Source organism: Mesocricetus auratus, unplaced genomic scaffold, assembly GCF_017639785.1.
Source record: "Mesocricetus auratus isolate SY011 unplaced genomic scaffold, BCM_Maur_2.0 Super-Scaffold_100007, whole genome shotgun sequence".
Taxonomy (NCBI): domain Eukaryota; kingdom Metazoa; phylum Chordata; class Mammalia; order Rodentia; family Cricetidae; genus Mesocricetus; species Mesocricetus auratus.
The window spans coordinates 54092508-54113129 of NW_024429191.1; the positions used below are offsets into that span (position 1 = coordinate 54092508).

General features: G+C 46.3%; 1 protein-coding gene and 1 long non-coding RNA gene across 5 annotated transcripts in view; one reads left to right on the top strand and one right to left on the bottom strand.

Moving 5' to 3' along the window:
- Pitpna (phosphatidylinositol transfer protein alpha) overlaps window positions 1-20622 on the top strand; it is a 41072-nt gene that overhangs the window by 1531 nt on the left and 18919 nt on the right. For both annotated transcript variants that reach the window (XM_005067394.4, XM_040749158.1), the window contains exons 2-6: window positions 2474-2504; window positions 9559-9704; window positions 15179-15270; window positions 19478-19485; window positions 20462-20536. In XM_005067394.4, the coding sequence (XP_005067451.1) occupies window positions 2474-2504; window positions 9559-9704; window positions 15179-15270; window positions 19478-19485; window positions 20462-20536 (352 nt within the window). The remainder of the gene's footprint in view (window positions 1-2473; window positions 2505-9558; window positions 9705-15178; window positions 15271-19477; window positions 19486-20461; window positions 20537-20622) is intronic.
- Window positions 141-19799, bottom strand: LOC121141408. Of its 3 annotated transcripts, XR_005878310.1 has the most exons (5): window positions 19567-19799; window positions 7101-7363; window positions 5684-5769; window positions 5135-5556; window positions 141-1152 (listed from the first exon to the last, which is right to left on the bottom strand). It is a non-coding gene; the product is annotated as an uncharacterized LOC121141408 (long non-coding RNA). The 3 variants fall into 3 exon arrangements; XR_005878309.1 differs by having other exon boundaries at window positions 5135-5769; XR_005878311.1 differs by lacking the exon at window positions 19567-19799 and adding an exon at window positions 16295-16501 and having other exon boundaries at window positions 5135-5769.

Below are 20622 nucleotides of genomic sequence, written 5' to 3' on the forward strand. Positions count from 1 at the left end.
GGTCTTGAGCCCCAGAAATTCAGAAATGGAAAATGTTCAAACAGAAACTTGTGAAACTCTTAGTGACCAAGCAAGTGTGCAGAACACTCTTTCTGTCTCGTCAGTGAAGGCACTTTGTACATTCCCACACAGTTTGCTTCTTGGGGGTGTTTAATATGTCATATACAGTTTGAATGACAAAGTAGAGAGCCAGGAGTCATCCCACCTTGACTCTTCTGTGAAGAGCAATATTTGGATGCCCTATCGCCCCTCTTAATGTCCAGAGTTAATCCAGCCAGCACTCAGAGCTTTGTGTGGTGGAGGACAAGCACATTCCGGTGCCAGTGTTCTCCAACGAGAACATGGTGCTCTTTGCATTTTAACCCTTGGTGTCCAAAAGAATGAGCTCGTCTCACTTTTCAGTTAAAAAAAAATCACATATGAAATGTGTAGAAATGTCTGTAGAAATGTGTAGTTTTGAAAAGGTCAGGCAGGAGAAGGAAGGGCCTTCTGAAGAGATGAAGCAAATCTGGGAGGCAGGCATTCTTTTTCCATTCTTTTTCTCCCCACTTGAAGCCTGGCCAGTGAAAGGCCCAAGGTGCTGGTGGTGCAGAACCTGCCTGGCGTCTGCATTGCCTTCCTGATGGACTTGTGTCCTGTGCGTGCATCCCTGGGTGGGGACAGGAGGAGAAACAGGCGAGGGGCTGTGGTTGCAGGGCTGCGGTTCTGAGAAGGCAAGTGAAGGTCATGCCTTGGTGAGGGTGGCTCCAGTATTGGCCCAGTTGGGCCTCTGTGGCCCTCTCCTTTCCAGTTGTCCCCTGTGGCTGCTGAGGTGGCTTTGTTCCGAGGGGGCAAGGGAGAAATGTCTGGTTGTGCAGGCTGTAATGGAAGCAGGCTTAGAGCATCCTTGAAGGCATTGACTGGAACTAGTCTCTTGAGGGGAGGTTTGGATCTGAAGGTTGTCCCTTTTTCTAACACTTCCTCCAACAGGCTTTTCCCTGGTTTGATTTCATGCAAATTCTTGGATGTGATTTTTGCTGTGTTCTTGAAGATAAAAGGCATATTGTTTTCTAGGAAGTTTCTTCTGAGGGTGCAGAAATTCTGCCCTCTAAGTTGGAAGTCCTTCTCTGCACTGTTGGCTTCCTATCATGGGAGGATTTCCATTACCGGAATCTGTTTGGAGGAAAGGGTTAGCTTAGCAGGCAATAAAGCACTTGGAGCCCAGTCTCCCCCTGTTGCTGATTCTGCCCCATGCCTGTCCTTTACTGGGATATTTTCCTCAGGTCTCATTCTGTGTTTTCTTGCTGCCCAGGAGAACTTTGTGGGACTAGGGAATAGCAAGCTGTTTTGCAGCCTGGAGCAAAGAGTCATGCTTGAACCTCTGCTTAGGAAGGACGTGCTCCTGCTTTACTAAGCAAAGACAGCAGCGAGGACCCAGCAGGCTCTGAGAAGTGGGAATCTTCGCTTTGGCATTTGATTATTTTTTATTTATTTTATTTTATCTTAAGACAGGGTCTCTCTCTGTGTAGCCCTGGCTGTCCTGGAACTCAATCTGTAAACCAGGTTAGCCTCAAACTCAGAGATCTGTCTGCTAAAGGCGTGCATCACCACCACCCGGCTTTGTTTGTTTGTTTTCAAACAGAGCCTTACCATGAAACTCTGGCTGGCCTGGAACTGTGTAGACCAGGCTGGCCTCAAACTCACAGACCACTTGCCTCTGCCTGCACAGTGCTGGGTGGCTTGACTTTTGGGTATAGTCAAGGCGTTAATCTCATCTCTCTGACCTCAGAGTATTGAACTGGGTGGGGTCAGCTTCTGGTCTGTCACAAGTACAAGCCACCTGGGGAAGTGCCTCTAGTTTTCTCAGTTCTCTGGAATTCTGACCCTTTTTGAGGACTTTGCTGGCTATGATTTCTCTATCAGCTTATTGTGGTACCTGCCAATAATTGGAGATGGTCAAATGCAGAAGGAAAGAAAGTGCCTTTGGATAGCTCCTTGAGGTCAGAGCTGGGTATCCTCTCTAGAGCTGCATGAGGTAGCTTGCATTATAACATCCTTCAGAGAGCAGAGGTGGGGGCACTTGAGTCTCTAGGGTTGATTAAGCCTCTGGGAAATTGTCCCTTCACAGTCTTTGACCCTGAGGGCTGATGTTGGAAGTTGAGCCCACTGATACCCACCGCCAGGGCCACATTCTTTGAATGTGAATCCTCATCATAATGAGCCTTCCCTGTTAGCTTCTGTTTTACTAGACGCATGAGCAAGTGTTGGAGGAGAGACGGTTGAGGGAGTAGGGAGAAAGATGTGAGTGGTCTGCGAAGTAGGTAGTGGGGAATTCAGGTTTTGCTCTGAATTAGAGGATTCTACACAGGATTGCAGAAGGGCCTGGCTTGGCTTTTTGTCAGTGAGTAGGGGGTCTTATTCAACAAAACATGAACACTGTGCCAAGGTGATGCTTTCAGAGCCTGGAGCTGATACTCTTTCTCTTCTTTTGTAGTCGAGTCATCTTGCCTGTGTCTGTAGATGAGGTAAGTCTTTTTTTTTTTTAATCATCTCATCCATAATTGTTCATAAGTACTTGTGAACTCTGGCTTAGTTGGGCTGGGAGTGGTCACACTGTAGCTTTCATTTGTATTCTATTATAGAGATAACCAAGTCTCAGTTCAAATATGCCTGGTGCTATTTCTGCTAAAGGAGGGCACTTGTGTGGTGAATCTGGTCCCTGAGTGCAGCCCGTCTCACGCTCTCGGCTTGCTGGGTAGTTTTCAGTGAGACTAAAGCAGCTGTTCTGCGGGGACTGCACTGTGTGGGATGTGGGATGGACGACGAGCTGCAGTGGGCACGTGTGGGGCCTCCATGACTAGGCTGAGGACAGTGCTTTCTGGTTAATGTGCTTGAAGCAACCAGCAAGACCAGAAATCTCTCGAGTCCCCAGCCATGCTTGGTAGCTTCTGGAAAGTCCAAGGCATAGAAACCTCCTTTTACGGAGGGCAGAGGATGACAAACAGGCTTGGCTCGCCCTCCGTCCTTTTATGGTTCCTAGGTCTGACAGCCCTGTGCCTCTGGAACTGGCAGCAGTACTTGTCACAAGCAGGTCCATAGGCCCTGCTGACTCAGAGCTATCTATTGGACAGCAGAAACTGCCTTGATGCCTCCCTTTGTCCCACCCTTTCTCTGAACTTCCTCTTTTCTCCCTTCCTGGCCACGCTTGTTCTTGACTTTCCTCTGAATCCACAGCTCTGCCCCAGCTTCCAGTGAAATGAAAGTCAGCCTGAACCCCGGTTGTTGGTGCCATCTCCTTTTCCTATAGGACCAATAGGAAACCCATGGGCTGGACCTGTGAGGAATGAAAGCAGGCTAGAAGAGCTGGAGCATCCTTTAAACATCTCTCTCTCTCTCTCTCTCTCTCTCTCTCTCTCTCTCTCTCTCTCTCTCTCTCTCTCTGTGTGTGTGTGTGTGTGTGTGTGTGTGTGTGTGTGTGTGTGTATGATATACATGGTGGGTAGAGTCACAGGCGGTTGCCAGTTGTCCATTATAAATGCTTAGAGTCAAGCATAGATCCTCTAATGGGGAACAAGTGCTCTTAACAAGTAAACCATCTCTCCAGCCTGTGGGAGCATTCCTTAGATGAGACAAATCACCCCCAAGAGTGATACCTATACATTGGTCTCTGAGAGGATTGTCTCCAGTGGGTACTGAGTACTTGATAGATGTAGCTGAGATCTGGGAGAGGGACACATGTGAACTTGAACATGGTCTGAGAAATAAGAAATAAAAGAGATATCTGGGTACCAGCAGCAGAAGAATTAACAAAGACTTTGAGACCAGCTTGGGTATGTAGCAAGACTTCACCTCAAAATAAAATTAATTAAGCCAGGCGTTGGTGTTGCACGCCTTTAATCCCAGCACTCGGGAGGCAGAGGCAGGCGGATCTCTGTGAGTTCCAGGCCAGCCTGTTCTACAGAGTCCAGGACAGCCTCCAAAACTATACAGAGAAACCCTGTCTCAGAAAAAAAAAGAAAGAAAGAAAAGCAAATTAATTAAAAAAATAGAAGCCAGTGATGGTGGCTCACGCTTTTAATCCCACACTCAGGAGGCAGAAGCAGGGGGATCATTGAGTTTGAGGTTAGCCTGGTCTACAGAGTGAGTTCCAGGACAGACAGCTACACAAAGAAACCTTGTCTCGAAAAACAAAACCAAAATCAATAGTAACTCACACTTCTAATCCTGATACTTGGGAGGCTGAGGCAGGATGATTGAAGTCAGCCTGAGCTACACTGTGGATTTCAGGACAGCCTGGGCTACAGAGTGACAACCTGTTTCAAGAAATTAGAAACATGCCTTTTAGTCCCAGTACTTAGAAGGCAGAGACAGGTGGGTCTTTGTGAGTTTGAAACTAGTCTCGTATACATGGCAAGTTCTAGGACAGCCAAGGCTACACAGTGAGATCCTGTCTTTAAAAAAGCAAATAAAACAAAAAAGCTGGAAAGAAAAATAAAGCTGGGTATGGTGGTACCTGAGTTTAACCTCAGCACTTGGGAGGCAGAAGCAGGGGGATCATTGAGTTTGAAGCCTGCCTGGTCTATAGAGTAAGTTTTGGGACAGCCAGGTATGCACAGAGAAATTCTGTCTTGAAAAAAAAAGAAAGCAAGGAAAGAAGAAAGGCAAATAAAACAGCAAATAATCAAGTACTGGGGAGGAGAGAAGAGATGGACGGACAGACAGACATAAAGGAATCTAAGGAAAAGAGAAAATGGCTAAGTAGATGCTGTGATATGTGGAGCCACCTGAGATATACCTGGGTCCTGGAAACCAGGTGCCTGGTTGTGTTAGCTTTGGGACAGTCAACCCACTTCCTTTGAGGGCCTTGCTGTCAATATTAAAAATTAAGTGAGTTCAAGACTAACTTGCTCTATATAGGGAGTTTCAGGCTAGCCAGGGCTACATAGTAAGAACTTATCCTAAAGAGGAAAAAAAACCCTGGGTGTTAGTGGCACATGCCTTTAATCCCAGAACATGGGAGGCAGAGGCAGGCGGGTCTCTGTGAATTAGAAACCAGCCTGAACAGTCAAGCCTACAAAGAGAAACCCTGTCTCAAAAGCAATCAGAAAGGACATGTAACATGATTTCCTAACAGAAAGCCTCTATGTCCCCTTACCTTGAAACTTAGGCGGGCCAATAGCTGTCTCCGTATTGTACAGGATCATCCTTCCCCCAATCAGAAAGTCCCTCTAGAATGTGGACTGTCTCCATGTGGGATCTCAGGTACAATGGATCAATTTGCAGGGAGTCTCTTTCTTGATGGGCCAAGGCTGAGACAGAGAGTACTGCAGAACAGGGGTCTAGAGTCGTCTGGGAGCCCACGGCTGGAAGGAAGGGGAGATGCCCACCTTGAGAACATCTTGGCTGGCAATTTTTAGCTTGTGTTGTTTTTGCAGTATGGAGGAAGTGGTGAGACCGAGCAGGGCAGTGAGAGCCTGGGCCAAGCTGAAGCTTGGGAAGTACTTGCTTGTTCTGAGGCTGTTTGCATGGTGCTGGTTAGCCTGTTAGCAGGAAAGCACTGACGGGAAAACAGCAGGGCTGCAAGGGTGAAGTTGCTCTATTGGTAGCTTGAACCTTAGTTCCAGATAATCAGAAAATTCTAGAATGGGGAGAGTGAAGAAGTAAGTAAGGAACAGCCTCTGTCAGTAACCCCTTTCTGACTCACCGTTCCCATGAGAACAGCCCAGCGTCATGTGACTGGTAGATTCACTTCCTATATTGGAGACTGTGACTTGAGTCCCCTTGGAGCTTCTGGTTTGGGGAGAAAAAAAGGAAAGGAGAAGGTCATGGCTTTATAGCCATCCTGATGGCCTGAATCAATATTTGGGGGCAGAATTAGCTTGTTTGGCCAGAACCTTTAGTGTAACACTACCTTGGGTTTCCAGGCATCCTATAGCAGAGCAAGAAAGCCCTGGTTGTTTGATATGGGTGTGTCCCCAGCAGTTCCTGGCTCACCTTCTGTGGACAGGGCAGACTCATGGCACCATTCCTCTATGGAAGCTGACCTGACAGGGCTGTGTGGCTGTGTGAGTGGGTCAACAGAGTACTGTTTTTCTTGCCCTTTTTTTTTTTTTTTTTGAGACAGAGTCTTACTGTATATTCTTGCTAGCCTGATGCTCAGTATGTGGCTCAAGGTGGCCTTAAATTCATGACAGTCCTTTTGACACAGCCCCCTGTGTGCTGGGATTATAGGTGTGGGCCACTTGAGTCTAACTGACTACGTTTGTTGTCATGTGTATCATTCAGTGTTTTCTGCTCCACATTTCACCTCCCCCATTCCTACTCACTGGTTATCCAAGTGGTAGAGTCTCTGTTTTGCTTCACGGAATGACTTAGTCTATGGGACAAGGGGACACCTCTTAAGGGCAAGGTAACATTATTTTCAGCCTAAGGAAGTTAGAATCCTGATCTCCCTGGGGCTCCCTGTCTGATTTTGTGGTCTGATCCTCACTCTGCTGCCACCCAATCATGAGTCTGGCAGCTTCCTAGGAAGTAGCCCGGCTGTGCCAGAGGGGACCTGATGTGAAGTGTCCCGCACTTGTTTCCTTTACCTCTGTGGATTAACAAAACTGCCTCACTTGTCTCATTGGGATTAAAGGATCAGAATATCAAGAGAGATTAAAGGGGAAGAGGCCAGCACGCAGACTGATCCTCTTAGATCCTGCCCTGTGATTCCTGCAGCCCAAGGGAATCCCTGAAGACCAAGGTCTCTGACAGTCCCAGACCCCTCCCCAAGGAACACTACCAGTAAACTGCAGCTAGTCCTGTCTACAGGCCCTCTCCCCAGCCTGCCCTTTAGGATTTGCTGAGTCAGTCATTCAGTGTCCTTACGATTCTCCCCAAAGCAGAGCTCCTGCTGCTTCATAGGAGGAAGCCCTGGCTCAGCCAAACCCTGACCCACTTGATATAGTTTTCAAGTGTGCCTTAGCAGGTGATAGGACTGGAAAGGTACAGGGGCTAATGTGGGGTTCCTACGGCACCAAAGCAGCACTGGTAGTCCTCAGAATTAGCAAGATGGCGGTAACTGGCTCTCACTCTCAGATGTTCCTCTTGATGGAACTAACTGAGCCTTGATCACTTACCTGGGCCTTTCCTTGGCATTCTGTGCTGGGCTTTGGAAACTCAGGCTTTTTAGGCTTTGTGGTAAGCAGTGAACTGTCTTGGACCACTGCTTTCCCCCCAGATGTCATCCAGAAGTTTCCTTGTAGTGCTTCAGGAGCTGAGGTGGAGAAGGCTTCCGGGTGTGACAGCCAACCTAGAGCTTCTGTGACTTGCTCTTGCTGGTAGCAGTGCTTTGCATCAATGTCAGTGGTGGATGCCAGAGTTACAGCTTCTTGATTTTAATCTGAGGAAGAGAACACCTCTAGTCTTCCCCCTGGGCATACCAGTTCAGGGGAGGGTGTAGAGGGCATGGAAAGCTTTATCTGCCCCCACCCCCAGCAAGTGGGGTAATGGAGTGCTTGTCTGTCTTTTCCTTGACCTTCTTGCCCTTGGCAGCCAGAGGAAGATGCATCTTTTGAAATAGATATAATTTCCTGCTCTGTCACAGCTCATTTTCTCTGCACTGTTCATTTTCTTTCTTTTTGCTTTATTTTGAAACTATGATCTCACTATTTAGCCATGGCCATCCTAGAACTTGTTATGTTGACCAGGCTGGCCTTGAACTCACAGATATCTACCTTCTCTGTCTCCTTCCTGAATGCTGAGATTAAAGACTACCATGCCCAGAGTCTTCAATATGTTTTCCCTCTGCAGATAATTTCTCTTCGAAATAGGTGTGGGGGCCGGGCGGTGGTGGCGGTGGCGCACGCCTTTAATCCCAGCACTGGGAAGGCGGAGGCAGGCAGATCTCTGTGAGTTCCAGGCCGGGCTGGACTGACAGCCTCCAAAACAATACAGAGAAACCCTGTCTCGTAAAACCAAAAAAAAAAAAGAAAAAGAAAAAGAAAAAGAAAGAAAGAAAGAAAGAAATAGGTGTGGGGTAGGCCTGGACATCAGTTACTAAGGACTTAAGGATGTTAAGTCATCAGTCCTACACCAAGTGGTCCTAAGGGATCAGAAGAGGTCAATGAATTGATAGAGTGACACATGACCCAAATAAAGGAAAACCAGGCTTTTGCCATCTAGCAGCTGCCAAGGCAGAGGGGCATACAGCCAGCACAGCCTGGGGAAGGGATCTGTAATGCAGGGAGCAAGAGCATGGCTTCAACCTACTGGGAATGGGAAAAATCAGGAGATGTCTTCTTTGAGAGGTTCTGAGGTCCCTACAGGGTGAGTAAAAGCTACACAGGAAAAAAAAGGAAATGGGTTAAGCCAGTTTTTGCCAGAGGTTGTAGGCTACACAGCAATGAATGGCTTTCTTGAATACTAAGTTGGAGTCTTGGTCTCTGATAATTTATGTATTTCTTTCTTTTTTTTTTTTTTTTTGTGAAGATCCAAGTACTTTATTTCTGGTCACCGTTCCTCCCGCCCATTCAAACAGTGATATAAAAGGGATAGAACAAAGATAAATCAGGTCATGAGACTTTCCAAGGAGCACTCTCCCACCCCGCTTCTTCCAAATCAGGACACACGATTGATGTCGATCCCACTCCTTCTGCAGGGTCTTCCCTGAAGTCACCACTAACCAGTTCAGAGGGAGAGGGACCTCGGAGGGGCTATCGCCACCCCAGTCTTCCTCGTGGTCCCATTTATCTCTCCGAAACCAACAATACTGTTGGGCAGCGTCCCACACTTTGGCCCCTCTGACCTCTCACGCTTTATGTATTTATTTCTGTTGTTGCTTTTGGGTTTTGTTTTGTTTGTTTTTGTTTTGTTGAAACAGGGTTTCTCTGTGTAGTCCTGGCTATCTTGGAACTCTGTGTAGACCAGGCTGGCCTCGAACTCAGGAGTCCACCTGCCTTTGCCTTCCTAGTGCTGGAATTAAAGGTGTGTGCCACCACTGCCTGGCTGTTTTGTTTTTGTGACACAGCGTTTCCAATTGTAGCCAGAGATACTGAGGTTGCATCACACTCATGGCAGGCCTCCTATCCCTGCCTCCTGAGTGCTGCCTTTATTAGGGTCTGTTTAAATAAGTGAGATAAAGAGATTTTTAGTAACTAACTGAGGTCTGATAGCAGAGCTGGGAGCAGACCAAAAGACACCCTGCACTCTGTTTTCTGGATGATGCTGTGAGATTAAGTATAGTCTGTGCTCTCTTTAAACTCATGGGTTTGTAAAAATGGGAAGATGAAATTGAATACTTCTGATGGTTAAAGAGAGCCTGTAATCCCAGCTACTTAGGAAATTGATGCAGGAAAACAAGAAAGAGGGTTGAACACTTAGCAAGCAACGTAGCTTGCTTGAGGCCCTTAGCACTAAAAAAAATAGTAGAAGAAAGAAAAAGTAAAAATATGAGAGATGCCAAAGTGCAGAGTTCTCCATTGCTTTGGGAGAATTTTGACAGGAACCACTGAACCCACAGGTGGAGTTCCTGGACTACAGTTGCAGTTGGGTCCTGTGTAACAGTTGCAAATAATGCCTGTCTCTTTGGTTCTTTAGTATCAAGTGGGGCAGCTGTATTCTGTGGCTGAAGCCAGTAAAAATGAAACTGGTGGTGGGGAAGGTGTGGAGGTCTTGGTGAACGAGCCATATGAGAAGGACGGCGAGAAAGGCCAGTACACACACAAGATCTACCACTTACAGAGGTACGTGCCCCAGGTAACTGGGCCGGAACATGGCCTACCTTGACAGTGGCTAATTGGGAGTGTCTCCAGGTTATAAACTGGCAGCCTGAGTTGCTTCATCTCTCAGATTGGGCATGGGTGGTACTTCTTTGTTCATTTTAAGATTTGTTATTAAAAAAACAAAAGTGACCTCACTTACCCTATTATGCTCTCAGTCCATTGAAGCTATTTTGGCATCTTGTGGGCCCTTCCATTGTCCTAAGTACAGGAGTATGTGTGGACCATGTATAAACAAGCCCTCATTTCCTATACTATGTGTTGATCGTACCATACTATACACACTGTTGTTTCCTCTATAGTTAACTTTCATGTCATAGCTGTCTTCCATACATTTCCTACCTGGTTGTTTGCCGGAGATTTATGCTAGGCTGTGGTCAGCCCCTGAGCTCCCTCCCTAGCCCTCTGCCTTACTCTTTCAAAGCATTCCTAAGAACTGAGCATGGTGGTGCTTGCTCAGAATCTCAGCACCTGGAAAGCTGAGGCAGGAGGATGGTGAATGTGAGGCCAATTAAGACTGTAACTAGTTCCAGGTCAGTCTAGGTTATATAATGTCTGGAATAAACAAAACCACCAATGAAACAGGATCAAAAACTCTCCCAATGAATAAATAACGTATTTAGAAAGTATTTGCTCACTGTACGTGTGCTGTAAGCTGTTTGAGCAGCCCTCTCTTGAGATCCATTTTATAGTAATTTCCAGATACATAAGACTCCTGCAGAACTACTACTGCATACTTCTATCTATAAGTCTGTAGTGAATGCAGTAAGAATTGTTGTTGGTAGGTAGAATTTAATTAGAATTAAATTCTAATTTTGTGGAATCAGATACCAGAGAAATTGTAGTGCCTCTATCTTTTTAAAAAAGATTTACTTGTTTTTATTTATGTGCATTGGTGTTTTGCCTTCCTGTATGTCTGTGGGAGGGTGTCAGATACCTTGGAACTGGAGTTACAGGCAGTATAACACCTGTGTGTGTGTGCCTGTCCTGGAACTCACTCTGTAGACCAGGCTGGCCTAGAACTCACAGTGATCCATCCTCCTGCCTCTGCCTCCCAAGTGCTGGGATTAAAGGCGCGAGCCACCACTGGCCGCAGAACTTGTGTCTTCTTGAAGAGCAGTAATTGCTCTGAACTTCTGAACCACCTCTCTAGCCACAGTCCCCTTTTAAAAATTATTAAAAGATATTTTTCCCCAATATTGTCAAGTAACTTAGGAACTTGTGTACTGGAATTTATAGTAAACCATACATATTTGCTGAATCCCAAACCTAAACGATTTTTATCACAAAACCATGAGCCTTGAAACCAGCGGTAAGCATGTACCAGCTTGAATGAAGTCACCCAGACTATTTAAGAAATGACTCAAGCAGGGTTGGAGAGATAGCTCAGCAGTTAAGAGCATGTGCTGCTCTTGTAGAATATCTTGAGTTTGGTGCTCAGCGCCCACATCAGGCCGCTCATAACTGCCTGTGACTCCAACTCCAGACAATCCACTGTCTTCTTCTGACCACCCAGGGCATCTGTACCTGTGTGCACACCCACACACAGACATGCATGCATACACATAAAGATATTTTCTTAGTGGATAAAGAGCTATTCATACAGGCCTGTGACTTGAATTCCAATCCCTGAACCTATGTAATAGCTGGGCACAGAAAAGTGCACATTAGGACAGGAGAATCCCTGGGAACTGATGTGCCAGCCGCATGGTAGAAACAGCAACAAACATCTCAAGAGACCATGCTTCAAATAAGGGAGCAGCTGAGGACTGTCACCTGAGGTTGACTTCTGACCTCTACCTGAGCACCATGGCATACACATAGCCTCAATCACACACAAACAAGCACATATGTATTGTATACACTCATGCATGCACACACACAAAATAATACAACAAAACAATAAAGAAACTATAGAACTGGGAGAAATAAATATGAATCTTTGAATCTTTTGACTTTGTGATCAAATACACAACATAAAATTCAGCATTTTGGCCATTTTGAATTGTGCAGTTTAATGACATTAAGTACATCCACATTTCATGCAACTTAAACCTGCGTCTTGGGGGCTAGAGAGATGGCTCAGTGGTTAAGAGCACTGGCTGCTTTTCCAGAGGCCCTGGGGTTCAGTTCCCAGCACCCACATGGCAGCTCACAACCATTGGTAACTCTTGTTCCAGAGGATCTGAATCCCTCTTTTGACATCCATGGGCACCAGACACATAAAAATAGGTGCAGGCAGCCAGGCGTTGGTGGCGCACGCCTTTAATCCCAGCACTCAGGAGGCAGAGGCAGGCGGATCTCTGTGAGTTCGAGGCCAGCCTGGTCTACAAAGTGAGTTCCAGGACAGCTTCCAAAGCCACAGAGAAACCCTGTCTTGAAAAACCAAAAATAAAAAAATAAAAAATAAAAAATACGTGCAGGTAAAACATTTAAACACATAAAATTAAATTAGGTTGAATCAAATTTTAAGAAGCTGAATTTTAATTCCTAGTCCCTAAATAGAACTGAACTTCATTTCATTTTCATGTGGAGAAATCCTGGCTTTGCTGTAGTTGCTACTCGGGTGAAAAGACAGTGTGAACCCACAAAGTCCCAGGCTTGGTAGGTCTGGAGCCGAGTGAGCAGCTGTGTGGCCTGAGTGAATCTTTCCGTTGTTGCCTACTCATTGAACTCAGCTGAGCTCAGGGGCAGAGAGTGCAACCCTCCTTGCTTCTTCTGTGCAAGAAAGAGTGTAGATGCTGAGTTGCTACCACTGATAACTCCAAAAGTCGTTTAAAGGGGGGTTGTCCCTGGTGGCCACTGCCTGGTGGTCATCACCAGCGGCCCTCGTGGAAACAAAAGTCTTTCTGGAATGATGTTCTGATACCCCATCCACCTCCTCCACATCTGTAAGGCCCACATTGCTTTCCATCTTCCCTGGTGTGATTGCTCCAGCAGCTTCCAGCTGTTGTCCTGCCTTCCATTTCTCTGTGTGGCAAGCATTTTGTACAGAGGATCTGTGCTCTTTTTTTTGTTTTGTTTTGTTTTGTTTTTGTTTTTCGAGACAGGGTTTCTCTGTGGCTTTGGAGGCTGTCCTGGAACTAGCTCTTGTAGACCAGACTGGCCTCGAACTCACAGAGATCCCCACCTGCCTCTGTCTCCCAAGTGCTGGGATTAAAGGCATGTGCCACCAATGCCCGGCCTGTGCTCTCTTGACAGCTGTAGATGTAAATCTGCCCTTTGTCCTTGGGATGAAGTGCAACTGCCTCACTTACCTGACTTACAAGTTCATGTGACTTTGCCCCTGGTAGTCTCTTGCATTCCACCTGACCCTTGCAGGAACTCTTTTCTCTCACAGCCCTTTCTGCCCCACTCCCATCCTGTTCTTTGGCATGCTGCACACCCCCTGCTCCATGTATGCTTATGTGTTCTGACTGCCCTGAGGAGCCTGCCTTGAGTCCTGTGTCTTCCTTCCCATGCTTTTGCAGTACCCGTGTCCCCCAGAGCCCTGTGCTCACCCTAGTAGAACACATTCTTTCAGGACTGTCATTAGTTGTCTGCCTCTGGACCATTTGGTTTCTCTGTATTCAGTGCCTGGCACACAGAAGCCTCACCTAGATGAGTGTCTATCGGTGTATAAAGACTCTTAGAGGCTTGCTCTGAGGGCTTGGAGTTAGTTGTCTGCTGTGGAGGTAGCTCTTTCCCTTAGACTTGAGGCATGAATAAAGGTGGTGAATTTGTTAGAGCCTATAGAAGATTATGTAAGCTCCCATCTAAAAGCTAAGAAAGGTGAGGCTGCAGGTGTAGCTTGGTGCTTGGGTACTTGCCTAGAACATGTGAGATTCATCCCAGTAAAACACACACACACACACACACACACACACACACACACACACACACACACACAGGGGGGAGGAACTAAAAAAGGAATTTATGTGCTTTCAGAAAATTAGGTACATACTATACATACTGCTCTGTACATGAGAGGAAAATTGAATAGAAGGGGCTGAGGAGATGGTTCAGTGGCTGACACTGGCTGCTCTTGCAGAGGACTTGGGTTTGCTTCACAGCACCCACATGGTGGCTCACAGCTGTCTGGAGGAAGCACCTGAATGGAGGCCATGGAGGAGTGATGTTTACAGACTCTGACCATCCAAGACCACCTGCCCAGGAAAGGCACCACCCACATTGAGCTGAGCCCTCCCACATCAACCATTAATCAAGAAAAATGTCGTATACACTTGCCTACAGGCCAGTCTTTTGGAGGCCCTTGGTTAATCAAGAGTCCCTCTTCCCAGATATATCTAGGTTTGTGTCAAGCTGACAGAAGTCAGCTGCATATGTGGACTACAGAGCGAGACTTGTTTGTTTTTAAAGAAGGGCTGTCAATGTAACTTAGTGGAAGGCTTGGCTTGGCTAGCATGCTCAAGGCCCTGGGTTTGATACTAGCACCGCATAAACTGAGTGTGGTGGCATTTGCTTGTGACCCTAACATTGGCAAATAGAGGCAGAAGGGTCAGAAGTCTGAGGCCGGTATAGGACACATGAGACTCTGTGGTAGGGACAGGATGGAGACAAACACCAAACAGGTAGAGGAGAAGCAGGAAGGGAGAAGAAAATACTAACCCTGACAGGAAGATGGCTGTGAAGCTGCCCTGTTTCTTGAGAACTTAGGAAAATAGACCAGATGGTGTAGATATCATATTACTGTGTGTGCGCGTGCAGGTGGAGGTCAGAGGTCAACATTGGGTGCCTTCCTCTAGCACCTAAAAGATACAACCCTGGATGGCCTGAAACTCACTATATAGACCAGACTGGCCTCAAACTCACAGAGATCCACCTGCCTCTGCCTTCTGAGTGCTGCAATTATAAGGAGTATGCTACCACTCCCAACGTTTTGAGGTAGGGTCTCTAAGTGAACCAATTGTTTAGATTGACTGTCCAGTGATCTTTAGGAATCCTCCTGTCTCTGTCCCCACCTCCAAACACTGGGGTTACCAGTGCTACTACGCCTAGCTTTTTATGTGGGTGCTGGGACTCCAAACTCAGGGAGGTACTTTACCGACAGCCCTTGGAACTCACCTTTTAAGTTAGTCCGCTGGCCATACCAGCAGTAGACCTAAGCTGTGTACAGTTGACCCTGCCTGTATTGCTTCTCTGGGAGACTATAATGAGAACAAAATGTCTGGAAAGCGGAAGCAGACAGCATAGGGTCTCATAGGGTTCATGTTGCGAGGCAGAGCAGGTGTTGGTGCTAACTGTAGCCGATCAAGCTGAGGTGTCAGGCTCTGGCAGGTGGCTTCTTAAACACAGTAGCCTGCTTATCTCATGGAAATGTGCTTATCAACTTTAGACCCTGAAAAAGCAGGAGCTACGGCCAAAGGCTGCATGCACACCTTTCATCGACTTTCTCTTGCTTCCATTTTTTTGTTCATCGCCTCTTTTTTTCACTACAGCAAAGTACCCACATTTGTTCGAATGCTGGCCCCAGAAGGAGCCCTGAATATACATGAGAAAGCCTGGAATGCCTACCCTTACTGCAGAACTGGTGAGTACAGCGCTGCTCAGAGTCGAGATTTGGGTCCAAGGTGGGTAGAAGTGGACAGTAAGACGGGAGGTAGAGTGAGTCAGGGCTTTGTGTTTACTTCTCAGAATAAGCTAGTGGAGGGAGAGGGGCTCCCTGAGGCTTAAGGTGGGTCAGTATTATCCACACTACTTAGTTAAGCTGATAGTCATAGCCACAGACAGTGCAGAACAAACTCCTCTTATTTGGGTTTGACAATTTTGATTTTTGTTTGTTTGGTTTTGTTTTTCAAGACAGGATTTCTTTGTGTATGAGTATTTTGGAACTTGATCTGTAGACCAGGCTGGCCTCAAACTCAGAGATCTGCCTGCCTCTGCCTCCCAAGTGCTGGGATTAAAGGTGTTCACTACCACTACTTGGCAAAAAAATTGCTAATCTTTTTTTTTTTCCCCTGAAACAGGGTTTCTCTGTGGCTTTGCAGACTGTCCTGGTCTCAAACCCACAAAGATCCACCTGCCTCTGCCTCCCAAGTGCTGGGATTAAAGGTGTGTGCCACCAACGCCCGGCCTATTGTTTCTTAATATTTATATAGCAGCATAGTATCCTATCATGTGAATGTATAGCTGGCCAGTATTATGTATGGGCTTTGCATAATGAATGTTATAATGTTATAAACTACAGATCACAAATACTTGGGAGACACCCTGGACTTGATAGCACATGCCTTTAATTCCAGCACTATGAGGCAAAGGCAGTTGGATCTTGGTGCATTTGAGGCAAGCAAATAGGAAATATGCTTGGTAGCAGGGGAGTAGAGTCATCTTTGATCTTGAGTTTTGGAAAGGAAAGGAAAGATTAGAGCCTCTGTAGGGATCCTTTCGATTCTAGAACACACTCTGGGATTCCCTCTGAGTAGCATGGACTCAGCTTTCCAAGACTCTGAAGTTTGAGGGACTATCTAGAGACAGTCCCCGCAACTTTCTCCCTCTCCCTTTCCCCTTCCTTCTTCCTTCCTCAGGAAGGGTCTTGGCCTCTGTCAGTTACTCACCTTCATTCGTTAGTACAGGTAGTCTGGCTCTGGTCCTGCCAGCCTCTATTCACCTATACCGCTTCACTGGCTGTTTTCTGTTTATTCCTTAGATTGTATCTGATAGGCTTGTAATCCTCATGCGACCCAGGTGTGTCCTTCCTTATCTTGTGGACTTTAACTGAAGTCATTGCCCACTCCAGTCTTCCTTGGTCCTATACAAGTTCAAGGACCTTTACCAGGAAATGCACAATCAACGGTGGGACATAGGCTATGAGCTATTTTATTGTGGCAGCAGAAAATACAAATTTCACTACTGTGTATAGGAAGCTTTACATACTTAGAATTGAGTGTGTGTGCCGGGCGTTGGTGGCGCATGCCTTCAATCCCAGCACTCAGGAGGCAGAGGCTGGTGGATGTCTGTGAGTTTGAGGCCAGCATGGTCTATAAGAGCTAGTTCCAGGACAGCCTCCAAAGCCACAGAGAAACCCTGTCTCGAAAAACCAAAAAAAAAAAAAATTTTTTTTTGTGTGTGTGTGTGTTTTGATCTCCAGCACAGCAAATTAAGGAAAAAAGACAGTGGAGTGTGGAACAGGGTGTGTCTGGTATAGGGACAAAGGTGACTTTTCTTGATGTCTAATAGTCATGTTGAGCGTACATTGTAAACACTTAGTCGGTTTGAGGTTACTATAGCAGGGGTTTCTGGGTACACAGCCTGTGCCAGCTGAGGGATGCCACTGTCTGCTGTGTAACTCTTGGGAGAGTGCTGCAGCTAGCATGGCTGTTTTCTACAGAGTAAGTGTTAGTTCACACATTGGTCCTCGACAAAAGAAAGAAAAATAGAATTTCTAAATCTTCCTTGAAGAGAAATGGCTGTGGGTAGGAGAGGGAGGCCTATTTTCTTAGTAGCTGTCAACTTCTTAGTAGAATTCACTCGATACAGATGAACAGGTTGACTCTTAGACCTGTTCATCTGGGTACCTCCTCTTTTACAAGATAGGCCAGATGAGGGGACTTCTTTCTGATCCTCCCTGGAGGCTGACGGGACAGAGATTACTAGTGCCAGCATTTTAGTTTGGCCTAAGTAATACAAGTTTGAGCAGAGGTGAATGTATGGAGCTACCCCATCCCCTGCCTTTGGGATGGCTCCAGCCTTATACTGGGAGAAATGAAAACAGATTTAGTATGCTCTATTCATCATCAGATCTTTCTGTTCTTTATTTCCACCTCTTTTCTCCTGAAACTGATGAGTCAGATTGATAAATGAAACAGGAAGGGAGGAATATATCTCCTTGTCTTCTCCCTCTGTAGCAGATGGTACCACTAAGTCAGGCTTTTAAAATACCACATTGCCAGGCGGTGGTGGCGCATGCCTTTATTCCCAGTACTCGGGAGGCAGAGGCAGGTAGATCTCTGTGAGTTCCAGGCCAGCCTGGTCTACAGAGTGAGTTCCAGGACAGGCTTCAAAGCTCTACAGAGAAACCCTGTCTTAAGAAAAAAAAAAAAGAAAAGAAAAGAATCGAAACTGGACATGGTGGTTAATGGTTGTAACCCAGCATTCAGGAAGATGAGGAAGGAGGATCACAACTTCAAGCCTAGCCTGGAGTACATAGCAAGACCCCGTCTCAAAAAAAACCCTCTAAGATGAAATGCACTGTTAGTCTTGTTGGGAAAACCCCATTTTCCTGTGTAGTTGGTGTGGATACAAAGACCTTTAGAAGGGGGATTGGATAGGACTAGAGGGAAGTTAGTCACCTGAATTGACATTAAAGGCTGAGAGCAGGGTCCTCACCCTCATGGGTTTAGAAACCTCAAACATCGGCTGGGCGTTGGTGGCGCACGCCTTTAATCCCAGCACTCGGGAGGCAGAGGCAGGTGGATCTCTGTGAGTTCCAGGCCAGCCTGGTCTACAGAGCGAGTTCCAGGACAGCTTCCAAAACAATACAGAGAAACCCTGTCTCGAAAAACCAAAAAAAAAGAAACCTCAAACATCAAACTCTGCAGTTATAGTGAAATACAGAATTATGAATCAAACTAGATATTGTGTGCTGATCAGGATATTTTTTTCCCTTGGGAATCTTCCACATAGAAATTATATTAAAACTAGGATACAGTGTGATGGTGCAAACAGTCAGCTTGTTTAGAGGAGCAGTTTGTTGTGTCCTACAGAGGCCAGACTAGAAGAGGGTGGGTATCTTAGAGAATGTAGAGTCCAAATATGGTAACTGATTGGAGAAACTTAATGATCAGGGTCATCATACCAGGCCAGCCTGAAACTACTGTCTCTATAACAGCATGACAGTAGTCTCTGGTAGACTGGCGTCTTTGGATGCACATTTGTACCCTTTATTTCTATTGTCCCCACATGAATTCCTCGAGGTACTAATAGAGGAGTTGCTAGTTTAATCTTAATCTGGTGCTTCCAGTGTCTTTGGTTGGGTTTGGAGAAATTACTGACAATGTTTTGGGCTGTTTGTGCACACAATGACTTACAGTATAGCCCTTATGCTGCCAGCTTCCCTATTCTGTCGCAGTAATGTTTTACTTTTTGTTTGTTTTTTGGAGTGATGAAGTTTGTTGGACATCTGTATACTCTAAAAACCAGCAGTATGCATTACCAGAAATTGGAATTGCACACAGAGTAGGGCACAGAGTGAACTGAGCTGTTGTTGGGAGGAGAGTTGGGCTCTTCCCCAGTGACATGGAAGCTGCAGTCATTTTCTCTGATAAATAATTGACCTGTGCTTTCTGAGGGATCCCATTACAGCAGCAGGAGCATAGAGCATGCGAGATTTGGTTACAGTGTGAGGGAGGGTGCCACCATCAAAAAGACAGCCGACAACCTAGTTCAGAAGACCCTGCTCTGGGGCGGGGGCGCACCCAAGTGATTCTCTCATGGGAGATTGATTGGGCCTTGGAGCCTCAGCTGACCAGAGACCATCCCTTTCCTTGTTCTATCAGAGACAGTCCTAAGAAGCTCATAGGGGTGTCATCTTGATTAAATCCCAGATTTGGTTCCTTGGGATTTTGAATGAGTTTGGGTGCAGGAGGGGTTGATGCACTGAGGCTTCCTAATATAAGCTATAGCCTAGAGGTCACTATGGAGGGAGCCATGGGGAGTGGAGAAAGTCTTTGCTCTTCATATCTGTTCATCTTCATTAATCTTCTTTCTTTATTTTTTTCCATGTCCTTGCCATGGAGCAGTTATTACAGTAAGTATTTCCGGCAGGGGAGGGGGTATTAGGAGGGATTGGAGTTCTAGATGGTCTATAAGAAAAGAAGTAAAAGTGTACCTGCACTAGATGCTCTACTGGTCTCTTGTTCCCCTTGGGGGATGTTGGGGCTGTCAAGGCTCACGTGTTTCCATCCTAATGAGGGTCTTGCCAGTCAGTGCATTGGCTCGTGGTGACTTTGCCAGGTCAGACCTGACTCTGGGTCTTAGAGATACCCTCAGGTCGTGCCTTCCCAGGGCTGTACAGATGTTTTGGTTCAACCTGGATGTGACATCCCCTTCCCATTTGGGCATCTGTTGGCTCCAGTGAGCATTGCTCATTGACAACATTGTGACATCACCAACCTTGCTCTTCCAGAACCAGCCCCTTGTCCCCCAAGCTCTCCCTCTTGAGCATGATTCCTCAAATTCCTGTCCTTGCTGCAGAACAAATCCCTGCCAGTGAGCGAACAGTAGGCTTCTTTCCTTCTCGTGTAGCTCCTTTTACTAAATGTTTTTTTAAACAGGTGTTATAATTTTTAAAAGCACCAAGGGAGAGGAACAAAATTACAACCAAGGGCTTGATGTAGGGAAAAGGGCCAGCATGAAGACTTTTTCTGAGCTAGGAGACTTTGTGGGCTACTGGCTACATTTGCATTTTGTGCATAAGCTAGTATGGAAGACTGGTTAAATACCGAATTCTAAACTCAGACAAGTGGGAACTTTGGCCTCACTATGCTGTAGCTCTGTGGCCTTTGCCAAGTCACCTAAGATTTTGAACTTCACTTTGTAAACTCAGGGTGATCATATGTGTGAAACAGACCTAGTCCTGGGACCACAGGGATAACTTTGAGACAGCCTATATCAAGCCACCTGGAGTCTCAAAACGCCAGGCTTGCATGATCCCCAGTAATGGGAGGTAGAGACCCTCCAGCTCAGACCTTGTCAGTCACTAAGGTAGTTGTTTCCTCTTCCAGAATGAGTACATGAAAGAAGACTTTCTGATTAAAATTGAAACCTGGCACAAGCCGGATCTTGGCACCCAGGAGAATGTAAGTATCACTTCTCAAGAGCCCTTGGTGGCTCCAGGCCCTTGGTAGATATCTCAGGCTCTGCCCTGTAGCCTCTCCTGCCCTGC